Source organism: Mytilus californianus, unplaced genomic scaffold, assembly GCF_021869535.1.
Source record: "Mytilus californianus isolate M0D057914Y unplaced genomic scaffold, xbMytCali1.0.p SCAF_10, whole genome shotgun sequence".
Lineage (NCBI taxonomy): Eukaryota > Metazoa > Mollusca > Bivalvia > Mytilida > Mytilidae > Mytilus > Mytilus californianus.
Window position 1 is genome coordinate 54,617,406 of NW_026262582.1, and position 21,513 is coordinate 54,638,918.

Genomic DNA, 21,513 nt, shown 5'->3' on the forward strand with positions numbered 1-21,513 from the left:
GACCTAATTTCATGGATCAGTGAACAAGGTTAAGTTTTGGTGGTCAAGTCCATATCTCAGATACTATAAGCAATAGGTCTAGTATATTCCGTGTATGGAAGGACTGTAAGGTGTACATGTCCAACTGGCAGGTGTCATCTGACCTTGACCTCATTTTCATGGTTCAGTGGTTATAGTTAAGTTTTTGTGTTTTGGTCTGTTTTTCTCATACTGTATGCAATAGGTCTACTATATTTGGTGTATGGAATGATTGTAAGGTGTACATGTCTAGCTGGCAGGTGTCATCTGACCTTGACCTCATTTTCATGGTTCAGTGGTTATAGTTAAGTTTTTGTGTTGTGGTCCTTTTTCTTATACTATATGCAATAAGTCAACTATATTTGGTGTATGGAAATATTCTATGATGTACATGTCAGTCTCGCAGGTTTTATTTGACCTTGACCTCATTTTCACGGTTCATTGCTCAGTGTTAAGTTTATGTGTTTCAGTCTGTTTTTCTTAAACTATAAGCTATAGGTCAGCTATATTTGTTGTATGGAAGGATTGTAAGCTGTTCATGTCTGCCTGGCATGGTTCATCTGACCTTGACCTCATTTTCACGATTCATTGGTCAATGTTTAGTTTCCTTGGTTAAGTCTGTTTCTTAGAAACTATAAGCAATAGGTCAACTATATTTAGTGTATTCAATGATTGTAAGGTGTACATGTATTTCTCGTTTGGTTTATATGACCTTGACTTCTTTTTCTTGGATCATGTTAAGTTTATGTAATAGTTGTAGTAAAGCTTTCATTTAGGACTATCAACATAATATCAATGGTTAGTAAAGAAGGCGAGACATTTCAGCGTGTGCACTCTTGTGTTAAATTACTGTGCATTACACAGATTTTCTTTGAATTGATCAATATTGTGAGCAGACAGTTCCAATAATTGAAAAAATTTCCAATTCTAGATAATTGGTTGAAATTAATTGAATCCATTAAGATACAAAATAATCATGGCAAAAAAAAAAAAGCACTATATAAAAGTGAAATACAGTTCAATAAATGTCCATCATACTTTCACATGATGATGAGACCGGAGTTGTAATGATATTGTTACAGTTCTCAAATCCATTAACAGTCAAGTAAATTTAGTACATGTATTGATTTAAATGAAATACCTAGGAAGATTAAGTGTAAACTATAAAATAAACCGTATGGTGGGAAATTTTAATGATGGAACACAGATTCCATACACCTTAAAAGCAAATTAAAATGTCTTTAATATCATGGTCTTGTTATAGTGAGGGTATCAATAGTAAGAGATCACACTTCAACTTCGTATTTTTTTCAGATGCCCATCAAATGGTTAGCACTAGAATGTATTCAACACAGAGTGTTTACACATAAAAGTGATGTCTGGAGTTATGGTATGTTAACTTATCATATTCATTTCAATAAAGCTAACTGATGATTTGTCTTTCTGTGCAAAGCATGTCTTGTTCAGACAGAATTTTAAATGCCTTAACGGTTGTTGATGATGTGTGGTATTATTGAGACTAGCACTAGAGGGTGTGCTGTGGATAAGGTTGGAAAATCTATATAAAAGGTCAACGTCACAAACTTAGTTAAACTTTACAACTTTATCTTTAACTATACAGAGAAGTGCCTCAGACCTTTTGCATGCCTCGAATGATGTAAATGATACTTGTTATAATTGTTGCTAAACATGTAACGGTGTGTTTTGGGGAAGGTTAAATTATTTGTCTGTTTTCAAGGTAAAAGTCATTGTATCTGTCTCAGAAATTTGAATGATATGAAGTGGGTCTCATTGGGGTCTAAGCCTGATGCAGGATTTGGCGATTTTTTATAAGCGTGAAAGTCAAATTATTTTTGCGTGAAAACGGCAAAACGAAGTCGGGTGGGACACGTGAAATTACAAGCACTATTATTACATTGATAAGCGGGATACAGGATTCTGACAAAACAATTTTGGTAATAATTGTTGCCCACCACCAGAATTATGTTGCGAATAAGGTTGGAATGGCTGTTTGCAAGTTCAAGGACAATACTGTGACATTAAGATGAATACTAATAAACACATTTCACATTGTAGATTTTGTGAAAGGGTCAACTTAGAAGTAATAAAAGAGATAGCCACTCCAAAATATGCCTGCAATAGTATGTCATTTCATCAAGTTTGCGTTTCAGCATCAAAAGAAGTTGTTTTAATGATTTTACCACTGCTGATTTATGACATAAATTTTCTCCACAAATCAAAATGTTTTTAGCATTTCATTTAGTTTTCTAAACTAAAGTTACCGTAGTTGAAGGTAGTGCTCTTTTATTTTATAGGAGTGACGATCTGGGAATTATTTACATATGGACAGAAACCATATGAACATGTGAGAGCTCGAAATGTACCAGAAATCCTAGAGAAGGGAGAAAGACTTCCACAGCCAAATATCTGTACTATTGATGTCTATATGATTATGATTAAATGTAAGTTTATATGTAATATATAAAAAGGATCAGGCTACACCTAAATATTAGACAGTACAACAGGATGCAACCAACACCTGACTCCTCAGAACATTAGACATTACAACAGGATACACCCAACAACCAACACCTGACTCCTCATAACATAAGCCAGTACAACAGACTACACCCTACAACCAACACATGACTCCTCGTAACATTAGACAGTACAACAGGATACACCCAACAACCAACACCTGACTCCTCATAATATTAGACAGTACAACAGGCTACACCCAACAACCAACACCTGACTCCTCATAACATTAGACAGTACAACAGGATACACCCAACAACCAACACCTGACTCCTCATAATATTAGACAGTACAACAGGCTACACCCAACAACCAACACCTGACTCCTCACAATATTAGACAGTACAACAGGCTACACCCAACAACCAACACCTGACTCCTCACAAAACATTAGACAGTACAACAGGATACACCCAACAACCAACACCTGACTCCTCATAATATTAGACAGTACAACAGGCTACACCCAACAACCAACACCTGACTCCTCATAACATTAGACAGTACAACAGGCTACACCCAACAACCAACACCTGACTCCTCACAATATTAGACAGTACAACAGGCTACACCCAAGAACCAACACCTGACTCCTCACAAAACATTAGACAGTACAACAGGATACACCCAGCAACCAGCACCTGACTCCTCATAACATTAGACAGTACAACAGGATACACCCAACAACCAACACCTGACTCCTCAGAACATTAGACAGTACAACAGGATACATCCAACAACCAACACCTGACTCCTAAAAACATTAAACAGCACAACAGACAACACCCTACAACCAACACATGACTCCTCATAACATTAGACAGTACAACAGGATACACCCAACAACCAACAACTGACTCCTCATAACATCAAACAGTACAACAGGGTACACCCAACAACCAACAACTGACTCCTCATAACATTAGACAGTACAACAGACTACACCCTACAACCAACACCTGACTCCTCATACAGTACATCAGGATACATCCAACAACCAACACCTGACTCCTCATAACATTAGACAGTACAACAGGATACACCCAACAACCAACACCTGACTCCTCAAAACATTAGACAGTACAACAGGATACACCCAACAACCAACACCTGACTCCTCATAACATTAGACAGCACAACAGACAACACCCTACAACCAACACATGACTCCTCATTCAGTATAACAGGATACACCCTACAACCAACACCTGACTCCTCATAACATTAGACAGTACAACAGACTACACCCTACAACCAACACATGACTCCTCATTCAGTACAACAGGATACATCCAACAACCAACACCTGACTCCTCATAACATTAGACAGTACAACAGACTACACCCTACAACCAACACATGACTCCTCATTCAGTACAACAGGATACATCCAACAACCAACACCTGACTCCTCATAACATTAGACAGTACAACAGGCTACACCAAACAACCAACACCTGACTCCTCATAACATTAGACAGTACAACAGACTTCACTCTACAACCAACACCAGACTCCTAAGAACATTAGACAGTACAACAGGATACACCCAACAACCAACACCTGACTCCTCATAACATTAGACAGTACAACAGGATACACCCTACAACCAACACCTAACTCCTCATAACATTAGACAGTACAACAGGATACACCCAACAACCAACACCTGACTCCTCATAACATTAGACAGTACAATAGACTTCACCCTACAACCAACACCTGACTCCCCAGAACATTAGACAGTACAACAGGATACACCCAACAACCAACACCTGACTCCTCAGAACATTAGACAGTACATCAGGATACACCCAACAACCAACACCTGACTCCTCAGAACATTATACAGTACAACAGGATACACCCAACAACCAACACCTGACTCCTCAGAACATTATACAGTACAACAGGATACACCCAACAACCAACACCTGACTCCTCAGAACATTAGACAGTACAACTGGCTACACCCAACAACCAACACCTGACTCCTCATAACATTAGACAGTACATCAGGATACATCCAACACCTGACTCCTCATAACATTAGACAGTACAACAGGATACACCCAACAACCAACACCTGACTCCTCATAACATTAGACAGTACAACAGGATAAACCCAACAACCAACACCTGACTCCTCAGAACATTAGACAGTACAACAGGCTACACCCTACAACCAACATATGACTCCTTAAAACATGCTCTGTGCAAACAAAGACACAATAAACAACACATAGTCCAGAAACTAATCTGCTTTAAGGGTTTGTGTACATTTTCATTCATTCCACAAAAACATATGACTAAAAATTATTGAGGAAAAAAAATCTTACAGTGCTAAATGTTTGGCTAAATGCTAAGTGCTTTATATTGCAAGGCCTTGAATATATCTATTGATTGTATTTTAGGTTGGATGTTGGATGCTGAAAGTCGACCAAGTTTTATAGAACTCGCAGATGAGTTCGCCAAAATGGCCAGAGATCCTGGTAGATACCTTGTTATACAGGTAAATGCAGCAGCATGCTTCACACTTTTATTATGTTTTCTTTCTCTTAGCTACTTTTGTATCAGTCCATCAATGTGTCTTCTTGGTGATAAAAGTTCATGTTTTTGAAAATTTTAGACAAAAGTAATTTTCATTTTTTTTAAATCATGAAAATCTGTAACACTTTTAAGTCAAACAAAACTTGGATTCAGCAATTAGCGTTGTATCAAATTTTAACATTTATTATAACAAGTTCATATTGTTGAGAAAAATATATTACTACAGAATTATTTGCTTTGATAAGATTGAAATAGGAAGTAATATTGAGTAATAGATAAAATAAAAACCTTAGTTAGGAAGGAATTAAATCTTGTATGTCTACAGGGAAAATAGTTCATATTTATATTTAGCTAGAGGTTACTTGGGTTAAAAGGGATTAATTTTTGCTTTCTCTGCACATTCCAAACATTCATCACAATTTCTTGCTTTACAACATTAGGGAGATGTCAACAAGAAAATCCCAGATGAACCTGAAAAAAATGCACCTTTACTTGCTTTTACTAATGAAATAGATTCGGGTGTTGAAGCTGATCAGACAGAGGTATACAGAATGCCCCGGGCATGAGTCATTACAGCATGCCCTGTAATCTTGGGCATGACTATGTTTTATGTGTGCTCTGTCTGTGTAGTCAATAAAAACATTGTATGAGTATAACAGCATGTCTATTTTTATTCTGCTAGTAACAAATATATATTATGTATGGAAGAAGTTTTTTGGCTAAACTATCAAAAAAGATTTTATTAAGTACATATTTATTTTCATGAATTTTGTAAAATCAGTAAATAAAACCTAATGTTAGCTTGGGATGCAAAAATCTAATGTGCAGTAAAACCTTTTTAAAGTTCCCACTTAATCCTTGTAATATCTCTGAAAAAGTCCCTCACCCTCTCTCTGTAAGTAAAATTGAGCTCTTGCTTGACAGAATCCCTATATAACATTACACTGAGGTTTTACTGTACACCAAACTTCTGCTAGACCATTGGTGAAGGAATAATAAAGTTTTATTGTTAGTGACTATATATATAGAAAAAATAAATGTTATATGTTGTATTAAAATTTTGTTTTATATTGTCATAACAGTTTGTCCTCAGAAAATGGTTTGTTGGTCTTTATTTTCAACAACTTCAACCCAGTTAGAGTATATATGTATTTATTTGTTGAATGTGTTGATCTTTTATCTGCACATTAAAATTTTATTGTCTTGAAAATGCCTGTTTAAGTTTCATGCAATTCATTTTTCATAGTGATTTTGTATTTATTAAACATTCAAAATTAGTATACTCTCTATGTCAGTCTGAAATGCAAAAATTGGAAAACAAGATAGTGCAATTGTTTTTTTATACGTTTTGCCTCTGCAAGCAAATACCACACTTAGGAATAACTGATAGAGATCATTATCTATGAATTGTCAATCTGTGTTTATCTGCAAGTCCTCTGAAAGCAAAAAAAACATTAACAAGAACTGCAGTATTTTACCATTACTGGTATTTTGTTTCTTGATATCATTGATTTTTGGGGTATGTCCTTTCCAAACAGGGGTATGATTTCCAATTACAGGGGAACATATAGTACATGTACATACAAATTCTCTGAAACTGCTCAACAGAAACCAACCAAACTAGATTAGAATGTCCCATTACCTTAATATTTGTTGATTACATTGATTTTAACTCTAAATTTACTTTCTTAAATCACTCAAATTTGCACAAAATTTTTTTACAGGTAGAAATTATTACATTCCCTAACTTTAACACTTCAAGGTTTTTCTTAACCAAAACATGGACTGGATTGTTAGTAACACTAAAATTTGCCATTTCATGAAAAATCAACACAGAAGACAAACGTCAGCCAGAAAAACTCCCGTTGAAGTTACAACAGAATTACCATTACTAAGATTTATAAAATTTATTAATAAAGTCATTGTCTTCTTATTGTGGTAAGAAAATCAAGTAGTCCAGGTTTGTGAAATGAATAGCAAAAGCAAAATATCTTGTTAACTAAGTGGTTTGATTAAGTGTAGAATCATATATATGTACATGATATATATAAAAAAGTTTAGAGGCCTCAAAGAGAAAAAACTTTTAAAAAAATAATGACTTAAATGGTAGTGGTTGTACAACATAAAACAAAGTATAAATGGATTAATTTCCCGATAACCATATGTAACAAAAAATATAAATATTCCAATGGGTAAATCGAAATTTGACCTCACAATAGGACAGACAACACCCTGGGAAAAAAAGAAAAGACAAGCACCAGTTCAGAGGAAACTATAGGTGGAGCAACATATTTTTTTCTTCATGTCCAGTTATGATTGAAAACTCAGCTTTTGATTTTAAGCTAATTTTAGTGCAACAGTCGAATAGAATGAGAGATTTATATTACTAGATAGATTGTTATTATTATCATAGGTACAACACCATCACCAGGTAACATCATTGTATATATACTGATGTTGTCCTCTCGACATTTCACTTCATGTGTACAAACATATGTTATGCTTTTCATGGGATATTTTATCATATTTACATTTGTTTGCAAATTTTTAAATCAGTTTTGGTTGAATTATAAAGTTGTACAGGAAGTTAAATGTTAAAAACAAGGATAATGACATGCATGTTTATCAATTGTACATCCAAGATTTATACATTTGTTTCCTCCCCTGTACTGTTTTATGAAAGATCTGTTTTGGTATACATAGGTCACCAGGTCAATGCAAGGTCAATGTTACAGCAGCAACTGAAATTCTGACATTTTGCCCCCACCATATGATAAATTTTCATAAAACTTGACAATCTTCTTTGAATGAGACAAAATCTGCTTCTGAATCTACTACAAATCTGTAAACAACTCAGCTTATCACTGTACCTGTAATGTTAGAATTCCTAAAGGTGAGACTTTAGAAATAACTATCAACCCCAAATTCTTTGATTTAGTAAAGGTTATTTCTTTTAAAGCTATAAAGACACCTAAAGCCTATACTCCATTTGTTTGTGTTGATTACAGTTTGAAATGTTATCAGTTTTTTTTAAGTCTCAGATGGTTTATTTGATGAACAAAATACTTTAAAAGTATTTATAAATACAGTTTATTTATTAGTCCATGGCAATATTAAAGAAGGACTTATAATAATTCATCATATACAGATACTATAAAAAGTAAAGGCAGCTGTTGGATCTTGGGTGTACACTATTAATAAATGTCCTATTTATATCAACCCTATTCAGGATTTATGAAATTTTCCCATCCTTAAACATTAGTTGAGTGACTTTGTATTAGTTATTGGAATTTTTATTTTGCTTTCATACATTTAATTTGGACATACGTGTGATATATTTTATCTTCTTTGCTTGGATTTAAATTTTTTGTGATATGCTATAAATTTGAATAGGTTGCAAAATCCAAAACAATCCTTTTGTTTGTATTTTATCAGTTTGTTGTGTAGTCCTTTATTACATATGTAGTTTTATCTTATTTTAGAATGTTATTTTACATCATTTCAATCATGCCTCAGTTTAGCCCTGGTGTGAATTTAGCTACATAGCTGTTATCTGACTGTCCTTTTCAGCTTTGTGTTAAAACTCCCAGAAATAAGAGGTTATAGGTGGTATTTCTCTTAAGATTTCAGTACTTCATTTCTCTGATGTGATACACCATTAAAAATAGATTTATCATTATCATCAAAGTCACCTTGACCTACAGTTCACCTTGAGTGACTTTGTCATATGTTTAAGTTTATATTTCTGGAATCCATAATGATTTATCACTAATATTTCTATATATTACTTTCTGCAGTTTTATACATTTCTATATAAGTTTTGTCACTATGTCCCATATTTGGATGACTAAGTAAATTTTGAATAAATCATTTTCTTGATAGTACATGTATATATATTTTGTGGTAATTCACAACTACATCCGTCTTGCACAATACAATTCAGTAACATTTGGATCACCTTTGGATAACTTTTGTTAATTATAAGATAGTATATGTAGACTAAGATGTTAGACAACAATTGAATTCATAGCTGATGAAAAATCCTCCTCCGTGACCTTTCCATAGCTCATGGTAGTGTATTAGTGAAATTTCACTTGTATAATACAATATACAGTAAATTACTAGAATCACCATGACTTATCCTTTAATTGAGTGAGCTATTTAAATTAAGCTATTTTTCACATTTAGGTCAATCAATAATACAACTGCATTCTAATTATATTGTGAAAAGTTCTTCAAGAACATTTTGCCAATTCTGCCTGAATATTTCATCATAAGTTATGCTTTAGAGCCAACTGGAAGCTTTTTCACATACCATCTTAAAACCATCCTTATGGACATTTTGACACATAGGGTGCATACAGTAGAATATGTTTGAAAACCAGGTTTATAAAGTTTCATTTGGGATTTTTAAGGTATACTCCATGTTAATGTTTATCTGCATCTTTAAGATTTATGTCTACAAGCACAACCTGATATATGGGCGTGATTGCAATCGCCATTCTTTGATGGCCCGTATGACCCTCCATACTTTTTATATGCCCGTTTATGGGACATAATATGGTATACCGTTGTCCGTCCCTCTGTCTGTCGTCAACATGTCTGACAATAACTCAAAAACACTTTAACCAATTTGCATGAAACTTTGGTGAATTGTTTGTATCTATTGACATGATTTTTATGAATTTTAGATTTTACGAGTTATGGGGTTTTATTAATTAAAAAAGGGGGATTTTCCAGTTTTCGGACAATAACTGAAAAATGCTTAGAGCAGTTTTCACGAAACTGTGGTCAATTGTTTATATCTATTAAAATAACCTCCCTTTAGTTTTTGATAAATTTCTTATATGACATTGAGGAATTATGGAACTTTATTCTTTGAAAAAAGCGACGGGCATATCATGCACTCTTGGTGCAGCTCTTAATTTAGAACTGCCCCAGCTGTACTGTGTTGACAGCAGGGAGTTCAACCATATAATTCATGGTCCATAAGGTAGCAACCATTTAACTTCAAGGGGGGTTATGTTTTTTTTTAGTTTTACGATGCTTCGAGTTCAAAATCAGAAAAATGTGAAAAGTAGCCAAAATTAGGTGGGGTGGGAGTCATTTGATGGCCACTACATTAATAGTATGGGCCGTAAGTATAAACTATTATCCTAAATACATGCATAAGTGGAACAGGAACATAAGGAGGTATAATTTTGCCAAAACAAATTTGGTCTGCAAAATCTAGGTCACTGTTATGACAGAAATCTGTAAAAACAGATATTTAGACCTGGCTTGCCAAAAATAATTACCCAGCACGACACTCAAGTCACATTTACTTCCAGTCAGTATGGATGGACTGCTGTAATAATTGAATGACAAAGAAACACAGTTTTGTCAATGTTCACCTCTCAAAGTTGTATTAAAATCGAAAAATAGACAGAAAATGACTATTTTACAGCTGGGGTGGGTTCAAACCCACCAGAAAACATATTTTTTATTCTTGACAAAAATAAGGTATCTTCCAGAATGTCTTCACTGAACAAATTTCACTAAGAAATGTATATAAAAAGAGAAACTGAACTGTGTTTTACAATCTGATTTCGAATATAGTAATTTGAAATGATGTTTTAGATAGTGTTATCAACTGGGTGTTTCTGCATGGCACTGGTATAGATTCGAGGTGAGCTGTATTGGCCCAGAGGCTGGCATAGTCGTCGGTCAATATAGATGACTGAGAATCTATACCAGGGCCAAAACAGATGATTGAAAATCTATATAAGGGCCAATACAAAACAGCCAGTTCATAACACTTGTAAAATGATTTCTGATTTCCAACTAATGCTAATGCAAGTAATTTTATCTAGCAAATATGGAGTACTTGGAAAGAATAAATCAGACTTTTACCATTTTTATACGATCGCAAAAAATTTGCATTCATATAATGCTCTCACGTCGTCTTCGTCCGAAAGACATTTGGTTTCCGAACAATTAATTTAGTTTAAGTGTATATATCTCTATGAAATATAATCAAAAGGTTCAATACCACTAAAGGAAGGTGGTATTGTTTTGGGGGGTGATGGTCCCAACCGTTTAGGAATTAGGGGCCCAAAACAAGCATTTTTCTAGTTTCAGGACAATAACTTGTGTATAAGTATTTTGATTGCTCTTAAATTGTACCACAAGGTTCTATACCACAAGTAGAAGGTTGGAATTCATTTTGGGGGTAATTGCCCAAACCGTTCAGGAATTAGGGGCCAAAACAAGCAATTTTCTAGTTTTCAGACAATAACTTGTGTTTAAGTGTATTGATGTCTCTTAAATTGTACCACATTTTACAAAAAGAAAATTTCTTCAAATATTATGTTTTTTTGGGGGGGGGGGGGGGGTAAACAAATTTCCTCAAGATTTAAGAAATTATCAATTTAAAAAAAAAAAAAATTGGAGGTCACAATTTATTTTGCTAATTCTTTGTATATAGTCTGAAAACAAATTTACTAAGTATTGCGCAACAGCACAGTGTATTGCACAACAGCAAGAAATCTTCAATTGAATATAAATTCAAATCATATAACCAATTTCAAGTTCTTTGACTACATTAATTCTGTGTCAGAAACCTATAATGTGTCAAATATTTAATTACAATCCAAATTCAGACCGGTATCAAGCTTGAATATTGTGTCCATTTTTGCCCCAACTGTTCAGGGTTGAACCTCTGCGGTCGTATCCAGCTGCAGTCGGCGAAGCAGTTTATTATTAAAATCATCTGCATTTTAATTTTTTTTATCAACTGAAATGAAACCTTGATATCAGTAGAAAATTAGACTCAGAGTGCTTGTGGAATATTTTTGTTTTGGAATGCAACAAAATATGAAAGAATTTAAACTTTTCATGTCATTTATTTCATGCCAATAAATATTTTCTTTGCATGTAATGACATTTATTTTACATAAAAAAACCAATGTTAGGTTCTTGTGCTCTTATATAACTCTTTTGTGCTATGTTGTGATCCTTTGTTCTACTCTGTGCACAATTGAGCTCCTGTCCAGTGTTTTAATAGACCCCATCATATACCTGAATATTTTATGTATTAAATATATCTTGTTTTGATTCTAGCTAATTTTTTTTTTAAATTCTGCATGAGATTCAGCATTTATCTTCTAGTTTTTATTATATTTCTTTTTATTTAATTTCCTATCTTATTTTCTAATGATTTCTTTTTCTAATGATTCCAAACACTAATTTATTGTTAGATTGGCATATTTACTTTTAAGGTACTGTAGATTCACTTGATTTAATGGTTTCATCGGTAACTCAGCTGACAGTTATTTTGTTGGTGACTTACCTTTAAATATCAAATTATTCCTTCAATATTAATGTTACCTGTATATTGATCTTGTACTCATTACTAATCACATTTTATTTCTGAAACTAAATGTAAACTGTCATGACTGTTTAAGAATAAAATGTTATCAGATGTCCAAATAACTGTGAACAATATTGAGACCCTCTTTTCAAAATAATGAAAGAAAAAACCAGCTTCATAATCTTCAATCATATGCTCTTTCTGTCAATATAAAACAAGCTAAGTTTATCTGAATATTTTGTTTAGTATTACTGAATGTATAATATGTATGATATCTTTTGAGGAAAAACATATTCAGAAAGGATGATTTATCCATTTTATCACTGAAGCATTCAAAGACAATACTAAGAAAAGTAGAAAACACATGTAAATATGTGAAGCATTACAAATATGTAATTTCTATGTATAATTTATTATTTTACAGGGAGACAAATTGATGAGATTACCAAGTCATTCATATGACAAAAATGACCTAGCCAGAAGTTTAAGTGTTGCAGCAGATGGACCAGAAGAACTCATGGAAGCAGATGATTACTTACAACCACAGTCACATGAAGCTGAGGCTCCAGTCTCTCCCATATCAGCCAAGGTATGTCCACTAATATCACATGCAGTTCCAGTTTTTCTTGTGTCCCCAAAGATACAGTACACTTCTATCAAATGAAGTCCCAGTTTCTTCTGTCTCCCTAAGGTAAGGTCACTACTAAAAAGTGAAGTCCCAGTTTCTTCTGTCTCACTTAAGATAAGTCCAAATACTATCACATGGAGTCCCAGTTTCTCCTGTCTCCCTAAAGATAAGTCCAAATACTATCACATGGAGTCCCAGTTTTGCCTGTGTCACCAAATTTAAGCCTGTTTTTCACACAAAGTCCAAGATTATCTGTGCCACTTAAGATAAGTTCACTGCTATCACACAAATTTCCAGTTTCTTCTGTGTCCCTTAGGTAAGTTCATTACTATCACATCAAGTCCCAGATTCTGTGTCCCTCAAGATAAGTCCACTACTATCTTATGAAGTCCCAGTTTTCGTTGTGTCCCCAAATGTAAGTCCCTTTAGCACATGAAATCCTAGTTTGTGCACCCAAGGTAGGTCCACCTCTAAAGACTATCATATGAAGTCCTAGTGTTTCCCATGTTAGATATGGTAATTTTGACACAGTCTTTAATGCCAGCCATGGCTGGTCCACCACAGTCACATGAAGTTTTATTGTCTACAGTGTCATTAATTTTTAGTTTGTAGCAGTCACAAGAAGATTCAGTCAACTATTTCATCCAGGATTTGTCTATAGTCAAATGTAGCCCTCGTCTCTCTAGTTTCAGCCAATGAAAGTCCCATCACCTGAGGCCATAGTATATCCTAGGTGGGATCCTAGGTATGCTATTTTAGGTCACCTTGCCCAAAGAGTCATGTGAGCTAATGCTATCACTTTGCAAGTTTTTCATATTTTGTCCATAAACTTATCTAAAAAAATCTTCTCTGAAACTGCTCAATGGATTGAAACCAATATTTGTCAGCTTCATCTATAGGATTTCGTCTATGATGTTTGTGATTTTTATTCCAGTCAATATACCAACATGGCTACCATGGCTTAGCATAGATCATAAGGGTCAAACTGCAGTTTTTGGCGAATATCTTAACAACTTTTTATAAATTAAGACATATTAGGAACTAAGGTTTCAACTCCCTCAGGCAAAGTTGACCTTAGATGGATTTGGCTTTTATTTTTAGGTTCTTTTTGGTCATATAGCTCTTCAACTGTTTTGGTTCTTAGACATCCTTGGCTTTCAAATATTCGACTTTAAGTGTTCCTGATGAAGGTAAATCCAGAAAACTGCTTATGACACATGACACTTGTGAAGTGTTGTTTTCAATTTTTTTTACCAATAAGAGAAAGACAGGCACGATAAAAATGGTCAACACATCAAGTTCTATCTACCCTGTAATTTTAGAAACATCTATATACTGTTTGGATTAATTTAATGCCCCTGAAATGTTGATCTTTAACTACTGTTCACAGTTATGGCTATTGCCTTGAGAACTATAGGAACTAGGTAAACAGTGTAAATTGCAAAAAGATAAGCCAACAAGTTCAGTCTTGTCTAAATATGTTCTTATTCAGAGTTGTTGCCCCTGATGATCATTTTACTGATCTTGACATTTTTGGCTGTTTTCTAGAAAACTATAGGAGCAAGGTTATAAGAGTAAATAACAAAAGTGATCAGGATGACATTATATAAATAATGTAAACAGCCAAGTTTTCCAGGAAGTTTTATTTACCCTTTTTTTGTGAAAAGAGTGGCTATGCGAAAATAAAACGTCCGCGAATATTTAAAAGAAAACTGATTCAAAGAATGACCATCCCTTAATGTATATAATAGGATTATGTACAGGGCCAATTTATAACAGTTTTTCAGATGACAGATCTTTATCACAAATTAAAACTGTATTTCTAAATGAAAGGCAAGTGTTAGAAACCAAAACTTTTAACTCGTGACATTTGAATTAAAATGAAATTTAGTTTAAGCAAGCGGAAATTATTAATATTGTTATATAAACAACTCTTGTGACAGTTAGGTAAATGACACCTTCAATCATTTGTAAAATGACTACCACATTGTATGGGCTACACTGATTACCGTATAGCCTTTTATTTTCGCGGGTGTAATATTTCGTGGTTTAGGGGCAACAAAGTATACGAAAAATTTGGCGGTTTTTATTTTGGCGGAGTCTTACATCCCAATTAAATATTTTGGCGGATACTGAAATGGTTGTAGTTGAAAAGTTGTAAAAATTGACAAACAAGTGTTATTGTGTGGCCAAATGATTGTTTAGCCTGCATGACCGTCTTATTTATTGATTATATTTTGATACAGTTAATCAATAGAATACTGGTAACTTAGATATTTGTCACAGGTGTACAAACTTCTTGTAAATGTTACGGTTGATTAGTTACGAAATTGACCGGACCTTTGATGTACTAATTAGGTTATAAAGTGACTTGCAACTCTTTTATAATTTGACACTAATTAATAAACGTAAATACCTGACAGAGTATGTTACACTTATATTATTTGACACTAATAAACTAATTAACACCTGACAGCCATTTTATGAAATATATGTATTACTATGTATAATGCCCTTTGGCATTAATGTTGTTAAAACTAACAGATACTGTTATTGGCCCGCCAACCGGAAAAAGATCGTTTAGCTATTAGAAAGTAACGTAGCTATTAGAAAGTACCGTATGTATGCATAAATTTTCTCGGAATTTATTTTGCTCTTTTCCATTATCCGCCAAAATAAGTGAAAATAACCCGCTATACGGTGATATGATCAAAAGATTGATTAATTAGCCATGATCCTCGCAGCTAACAATTTGTTCTTACTTAAGCTTTTCTATTGTGTTTATTATGTATGTGTTTGTACAGGTAAACATAAATGGAGCTGTTTAATTTTATTTAATATAAGTCAGTTCACAAATAACTTAAAATCTGCATGTACATGTACGTTAAAGAACAGACGAAAACTGTTCACTTTGTTTAGACAAATAGGTTTTTTGATCGATTTTAGTCCATTCGTCTGTTCGTTTGTCCACCTGTCCCATGTCAGATTAAAGTTTTTGGTCAAGGAAGTTTATGATAAAGTTATAGTTACATCCACTTGTAACTTTGCATACATAGTCATTATGATTGGGACTTTCTAAAAAGAATGGCAAATTTGGGTTTTGGTCCAAATTTTACGGTTCATTGAACATGAAAATGGGATTGAGTGAAACAGCTTTTTTTGATGAAGTTGAAGTCCAATCAACTTGAAACTTAGTACACATGTTCCCTATGATATGCTCTTTCCAATTTTAATGCCAAATTAGAGTTTTGACCCCAATTTCACGGTCCACTGGACATAGAAAATGATAGTGCAAGTGGGGCATCCGTGTACTATGGACACATTCTTGTTTTTTTTTAATTTGTCGGATGAGGGGGAATAACCCTGCATACCCAATGTTTCCTTCTGCCTTTAGACAAACACATAGTTATTGTTAAGTGTATAAGCACTCCAACTTTTAACTTTAATTTATATGGTTAAAAGAAAGAATGTGTAAAAACATTTTAAGTTCCAAGAGTGTTTTGTTCAATACTTTTACACCCTGAATGATGCATTTGATATTTCCTCATATACATTACTATAATTATTTATTTTCAAGGCACCATAAGTATAACAATTTATTTTCAAGGCACCATAACTATGACAATTTATTTTCAAGGCACCATTACTTGAGTTACCAGAGGGAACAAAAATGTTTGATAATAAAAACAGACACCATGCTGGACCTCCATTTCGGGAAAAACGTTATGCTCATCTTGATTCTGCCCTAAATGCCAGACATCAAAGAGAAATGTCACCACGAGGAAGAGGTGATAGTATCAATAGTAGATACAGTTCTGACCCTGTTCAAGTTTTACAAGAAAATGGTAAGAATAACTGCAATTCACATATGTATTTCTTGCATATCCTCTTGTTGAATAATTGTATAAGAACATTTATTACTACCTTTCAGAATGTTGTTTGATGACCCCAACCATCATCAAACATGTGGTCAATGCAAACATTCTGGAAAACTCTGCAGAGTGCCAATTGCTAATCAATTTTGTGAAATAAAATGTTCATAAAGCTATGAGTAGGATGTCCTTTAAAAACTTGTGGTTGATAACAAAATATGGCTGTCACCATTACTAAAATAAGAAAATATGAGGACAAATTCTGAAAATTCTGGCTGTTGTTACATTTTGTACTAAATGGAACAGTCCTTTTTGTCTCGCCTTGACGGAGTCAAAAAGCGAGACATAGGTATGCTGTTTCCGGCAATGGCGGCGGCAGTGTCAACAATGTATTAGTTTGTGATTAGGTCTAGTTCATGGTGAACCACTAGTGGTAAGTCAATGATATTTGGTATGCAGTTGTATTAGCATTGGCACATCTCATTACCATGGAGATTATTTGGCCCGCCCACTCAGTCAAGGTCTACTGACTTTGAAACTTTTCATAGTTTACATGTATTAGTTTGTGATTAGGTCAATTTATTGGGAACCACTAGTGGTAGGTCAATGATATTTGGTATGCAGTTGTATAAGCATTGGCATATCTTATTTCCGTGGAGATTATTTGGCTCCGCCCCCTAAGTCATGGTCTATAGACTTTGAAAATTTTGCTAAGCTAACATGTATTAGTTTGTGATTAGGTCAGTTCAAGGGGAACCATTAGTGGTAGGCCAATGTTAATTGGTGCAGTTGTATAAGCATTAGCACATCTCATTTCCATGGAGAATATTTGCCCCCGCCCCCTCAGTCATGGTCTATTTACTTTGAAACTTTTGCTTAGTTTACATGTATTAGTTTGTGATTAGATCAGTTTAAGATGAACTGCTAATGTTAAGTCAATGATATTTGGTATGCAAATTTATTGGCATTTGCAAGTATTGTTTCCATGGAGATTATATAGCCCCACCCCTGATCATGGTTCATTGACTTTGAAACTTTTACATAGTTTACAAGTTAATGTTGTGTTTAGGTTTGTTTAAAGGGAACGACTTATGATAAGTCAATGGTATTTGGTATGCAGTTGTATTAGCATTGGCACATCTCATTCCATGGAGATTGTTTAGCCATGGTTCATCGACTTGAATATGAATATTTGCATAACTTACATGTTAAAGTATTGCTATTTTAATTTCAACATTTGCATTATCAAAATTACAAAAAGGCGAGAAATATCTCTGTGATAACAGTTTATTAATTGTTACAGCTAGGTATACCAAAATAATCATCTTTTTTTATACGTTCATCAAAGAATGATTTCTTGAAAGTTAAAAATTAGGATGATAACAACCATCATTTTATTTTTGTAGAGGATACTGAACAGATACTGACCCCACAGAGAAAGTACCCCATCAAATTATTAGGACAGTATGAACGTCACAAAAATGGTGATGTCAAAATACAACTTCCTGTTGATGAAGATGATTACCTACAACCTAAGTCAAGTCATCCACGGAAGTATATGGACCTTCTTGAGGACCCAGGTAAGCACAGGATAGTCTCTATAACAAGATTAAGTATATGGACCTTTTGAGGACCCAGGTAAGCACAGGATAGCCTCTGTAACAGATTAAGTATATGGACCTTCTTGAGGACCCAGGTAAGCACAGGATAGCCTCTGTAATAGATTATGGACCTTCTTTATATATATTAATGTCTGTACAATTCCAGTTACAATCTTTTTTAACAAAGTAAAATACTGCTAGTGACTATTTTACCACATCTGATTCAAAACTTTGAGATTTTCTCTCATTACTTGGCATTCCTTGTTATTCCAATAATGCCTTAATTGATTGCTTTTTATGTTTAAGGAAAAAAATACCAAAAATTTGCAATAAACTGGTCTTGCCTTAATGATTGGCAAAGTAATGTACCATGCACAATTTGTGCTTTTTGTCACACCTGAAGTTTCAAAATTGAGAATTAGATTTTAAGATTGTAAGGCCCTGATCGCTCAGTCATGGTTCATTGACTGAAAGTTTTTCATAGCTTATATGTTAAAGTTTGTTATAAGGTCAGTTAAAGAGGAACCATTTATCAGAAGTCAATAATATTTGATATGTAGTAGTCATTTCTAAAATTCCATTGAGATTATTTTGCCCTGAACCTTCAGTCATAGATCATTGATTTTTTGATGTTTTGCATAGTTTAACATTTAACTTCTACGTCTGTTGGTCTCTTGTGCAGAGTTGTCTCATTGGTAAGCTTACCACATCTTCTTATTTTAATAACATACAGGCAAGATATATCTCCGTGTCAACAATTTATTCTAAAAAAAAACCCAGCCTTTTCAAGTACATACCTAATGTACAATGATGGTGCAGTGTTTATTTATTCAGTCATTTTTTATGAGCAGACCTATACCATAGGAACATGTGTGCATTTGCCATCACCTTGCATCATCCTTAAATTTTTCCAAGGTCTAATTGGAAACTGATGGACCAATAAAATCTAATCTTGTCATGGTAACAATCAAGTCCTCATTTCTAAGTTTATGAAATCTCTAAATGTGACTTTTTTTTACTTACCAAGAGCCCTTTTAGAGCACCTAGTTGGTTCCTTTTAAGGGGTACACAATGGTGTTGGTTCACAACATGTGGGGCATTTACATTCTAAATTGTCATGACAAAATCTTTCTAGTGCCCCATAGATTTTGGCCTTTCCTAAAAAAAAGAAAAATTTAACTATTCAAGATTCTTCAACTGCAGTCAGACTTTATTATATACTATGATGATGCTATATAGTAAAGCTTCAACAATAAGAGTTAAAAAATAGTTTTCAAATATGTCAAATGAGGAGATTTTTATAGTCCATTGAATTTATGATCCACATTATTTACTCTGAGAACTTGAGAGGAATAAAGGATAAAAAATCATGACAATTATGTACAAAGTCAGGTTGTATAATTGTTTGAACCTACAATGATCAATTTTTGGACAGCCGGTTAATTAAGCAATAGACATACTGGAACCGATTTGAATGTTAGACTTGTATGATATATACTGGTAAGCACAAATATTTTAAGAAAGAAGATAAAATATGAACAGATGTTTAACGTTTATACGGTAATTTTTTAACCATATTCAGTACGAGTACCTATTCTCAAAACTAACAAGACCTTTCCATTGCTTTATCCAATACAGGATGATTTCAATGTAAATCTCGATTTGTACTTGAACAACATACTGAATCATATTTTTAATGTTGTAGCTCAAAAGGTTACAGTCCTTAGGAGAATCTTTCACCTTATTAAGATGCATTATTATTCTGACTGGAAACTGATTACCAGATTACCATTATTATTCTGACTGAAAAATGATATGGGTTATGTTCTTCTCATATATTTTATGATGGTATGATACTAAACCCCTAACAGGATGGATTGTACTTGATTTTCATATGATGAAGACATAATCTTTCAAACAGTTTAATTGAGGTTTGGAGCTGGCATGTCAGTAACTACTAGTAGTCCTTTGTTCATTTATGTATCATTGTCATTTTGCTTAGTTTCTTTTTTTACCTTTTCAGACATCGGACCCGGACTTCTTTTAAACTTAGTTTTACTGTGCGTATTGCTATGTGTTTGTTTTTTCTACATTGACTAGAGATATAGGGGGAGGGTTGAGATCTCACAAAACATGTTAAACCCCGCTGCATTTTTGCGCCTGTCTCAAGTCAGGAGCCTCTGGCCTTTGTTAGTCTTGTATGTTTTTTAATTTTAGTTCATTTATATGTTTTGGAGTTTAGTGTGGTGTCCATTTTCACTGAACTAGCACACAATTTTATTTAGGGGCCAGCTGAGGACCACCTCCGGGTGCGGGATTTTCTCGCTGCATTGAAGACCCATTGGTGGCCTTTGGCTGTTGTCTGCTCTTTGGTCGGGTTGTTGTCTCTTTGACATATTCCCCATTTCCATTCTCAATTTTATGATCAGTGTTTTCTCTTACAATTAAGTGTTCTGTGCTTTGAGGAGAACTAAAACCTCTTTTTAAAAACTTGAAATTCTCTTGATTGATCTTCTGGGAATTAACTCCATGACCTGCATCATAGACACTGCCATTGGATAAATGATTAGAACCGAAAATGCAAATATATCTTTGTACTAATAATCAGTCATATCGCGCCCTTAAATGAAGATGTTTATTTTGAATGCTTTACATACAGTACTACAATAAACAACAATATTTGTAGCAGGAAGTTACAAATACATTAAGGGAGGTAACACTATTGATGTGTGTCAATGAGACAGCAACCCAATGACACAAATAACCAAAAGATTTATAGAGGTCAATATCAGTTTTCATAACAAGACATGCTTCTGCATGAAATATTTGCTCAAATAAATATAATGGACATTAAGCAGCCAACAATCAATCAAAATACAGGTGAATATCAAAGATCTGCATTAAAACCATTTTCACAAAATACAAAAAAAGACATTAGATATGACAAAAGACAAC

At 33.9% G+C, this 21,513-nt stretch overlaps 1 protein-coding gene across 3 annotated transcripts in view; it reads left to right on the forward strand.

Moving 5' to 3' along the window:
- LOC127718868 (epidermal growth factor receptor-like) overlaps window positions 1-21,513 on the forward strand; it is a 213,534-nt gene that overhangs the window by 184,033 nt on the left and 7,988 nt on the right. For 2 of the 3 annotated variants that reach the window (XM_052224917.1, XM_052224919.1), the window contains exons 21-27: window positions 1,333-1,408; window positions 2,334-2,480; window positions 4,971-5,068; window positions 5,547-5,648; window positions 12,882-13,046; window positions 16,723-16,930; window positions 18,364-18,537. In XM_052224917.1, coding sequence (XP_052080877.1) covers window positions 1,333-1,408; window positions 2,334-2,480; window positions 4,971-5,068; window positions 5,547-5,648; window positions 12,882-13,046; window positions 16,723-16,930; window positions 18,364-18,537 — 970 coding nt within the window. The remainder of the gene's footprint in view (window positions 1-1,332; window positions 1,409-2,333; window positions 2,481-4,970; window positions 5,069-5,546; window positions 5,649-12,881; window positions 13,047-16,722; window positions 16,931-18,363; window positions 18,538-21,513) is intronic. The other variant, XM_052224918.1, reaches the window with a different exon arrangement.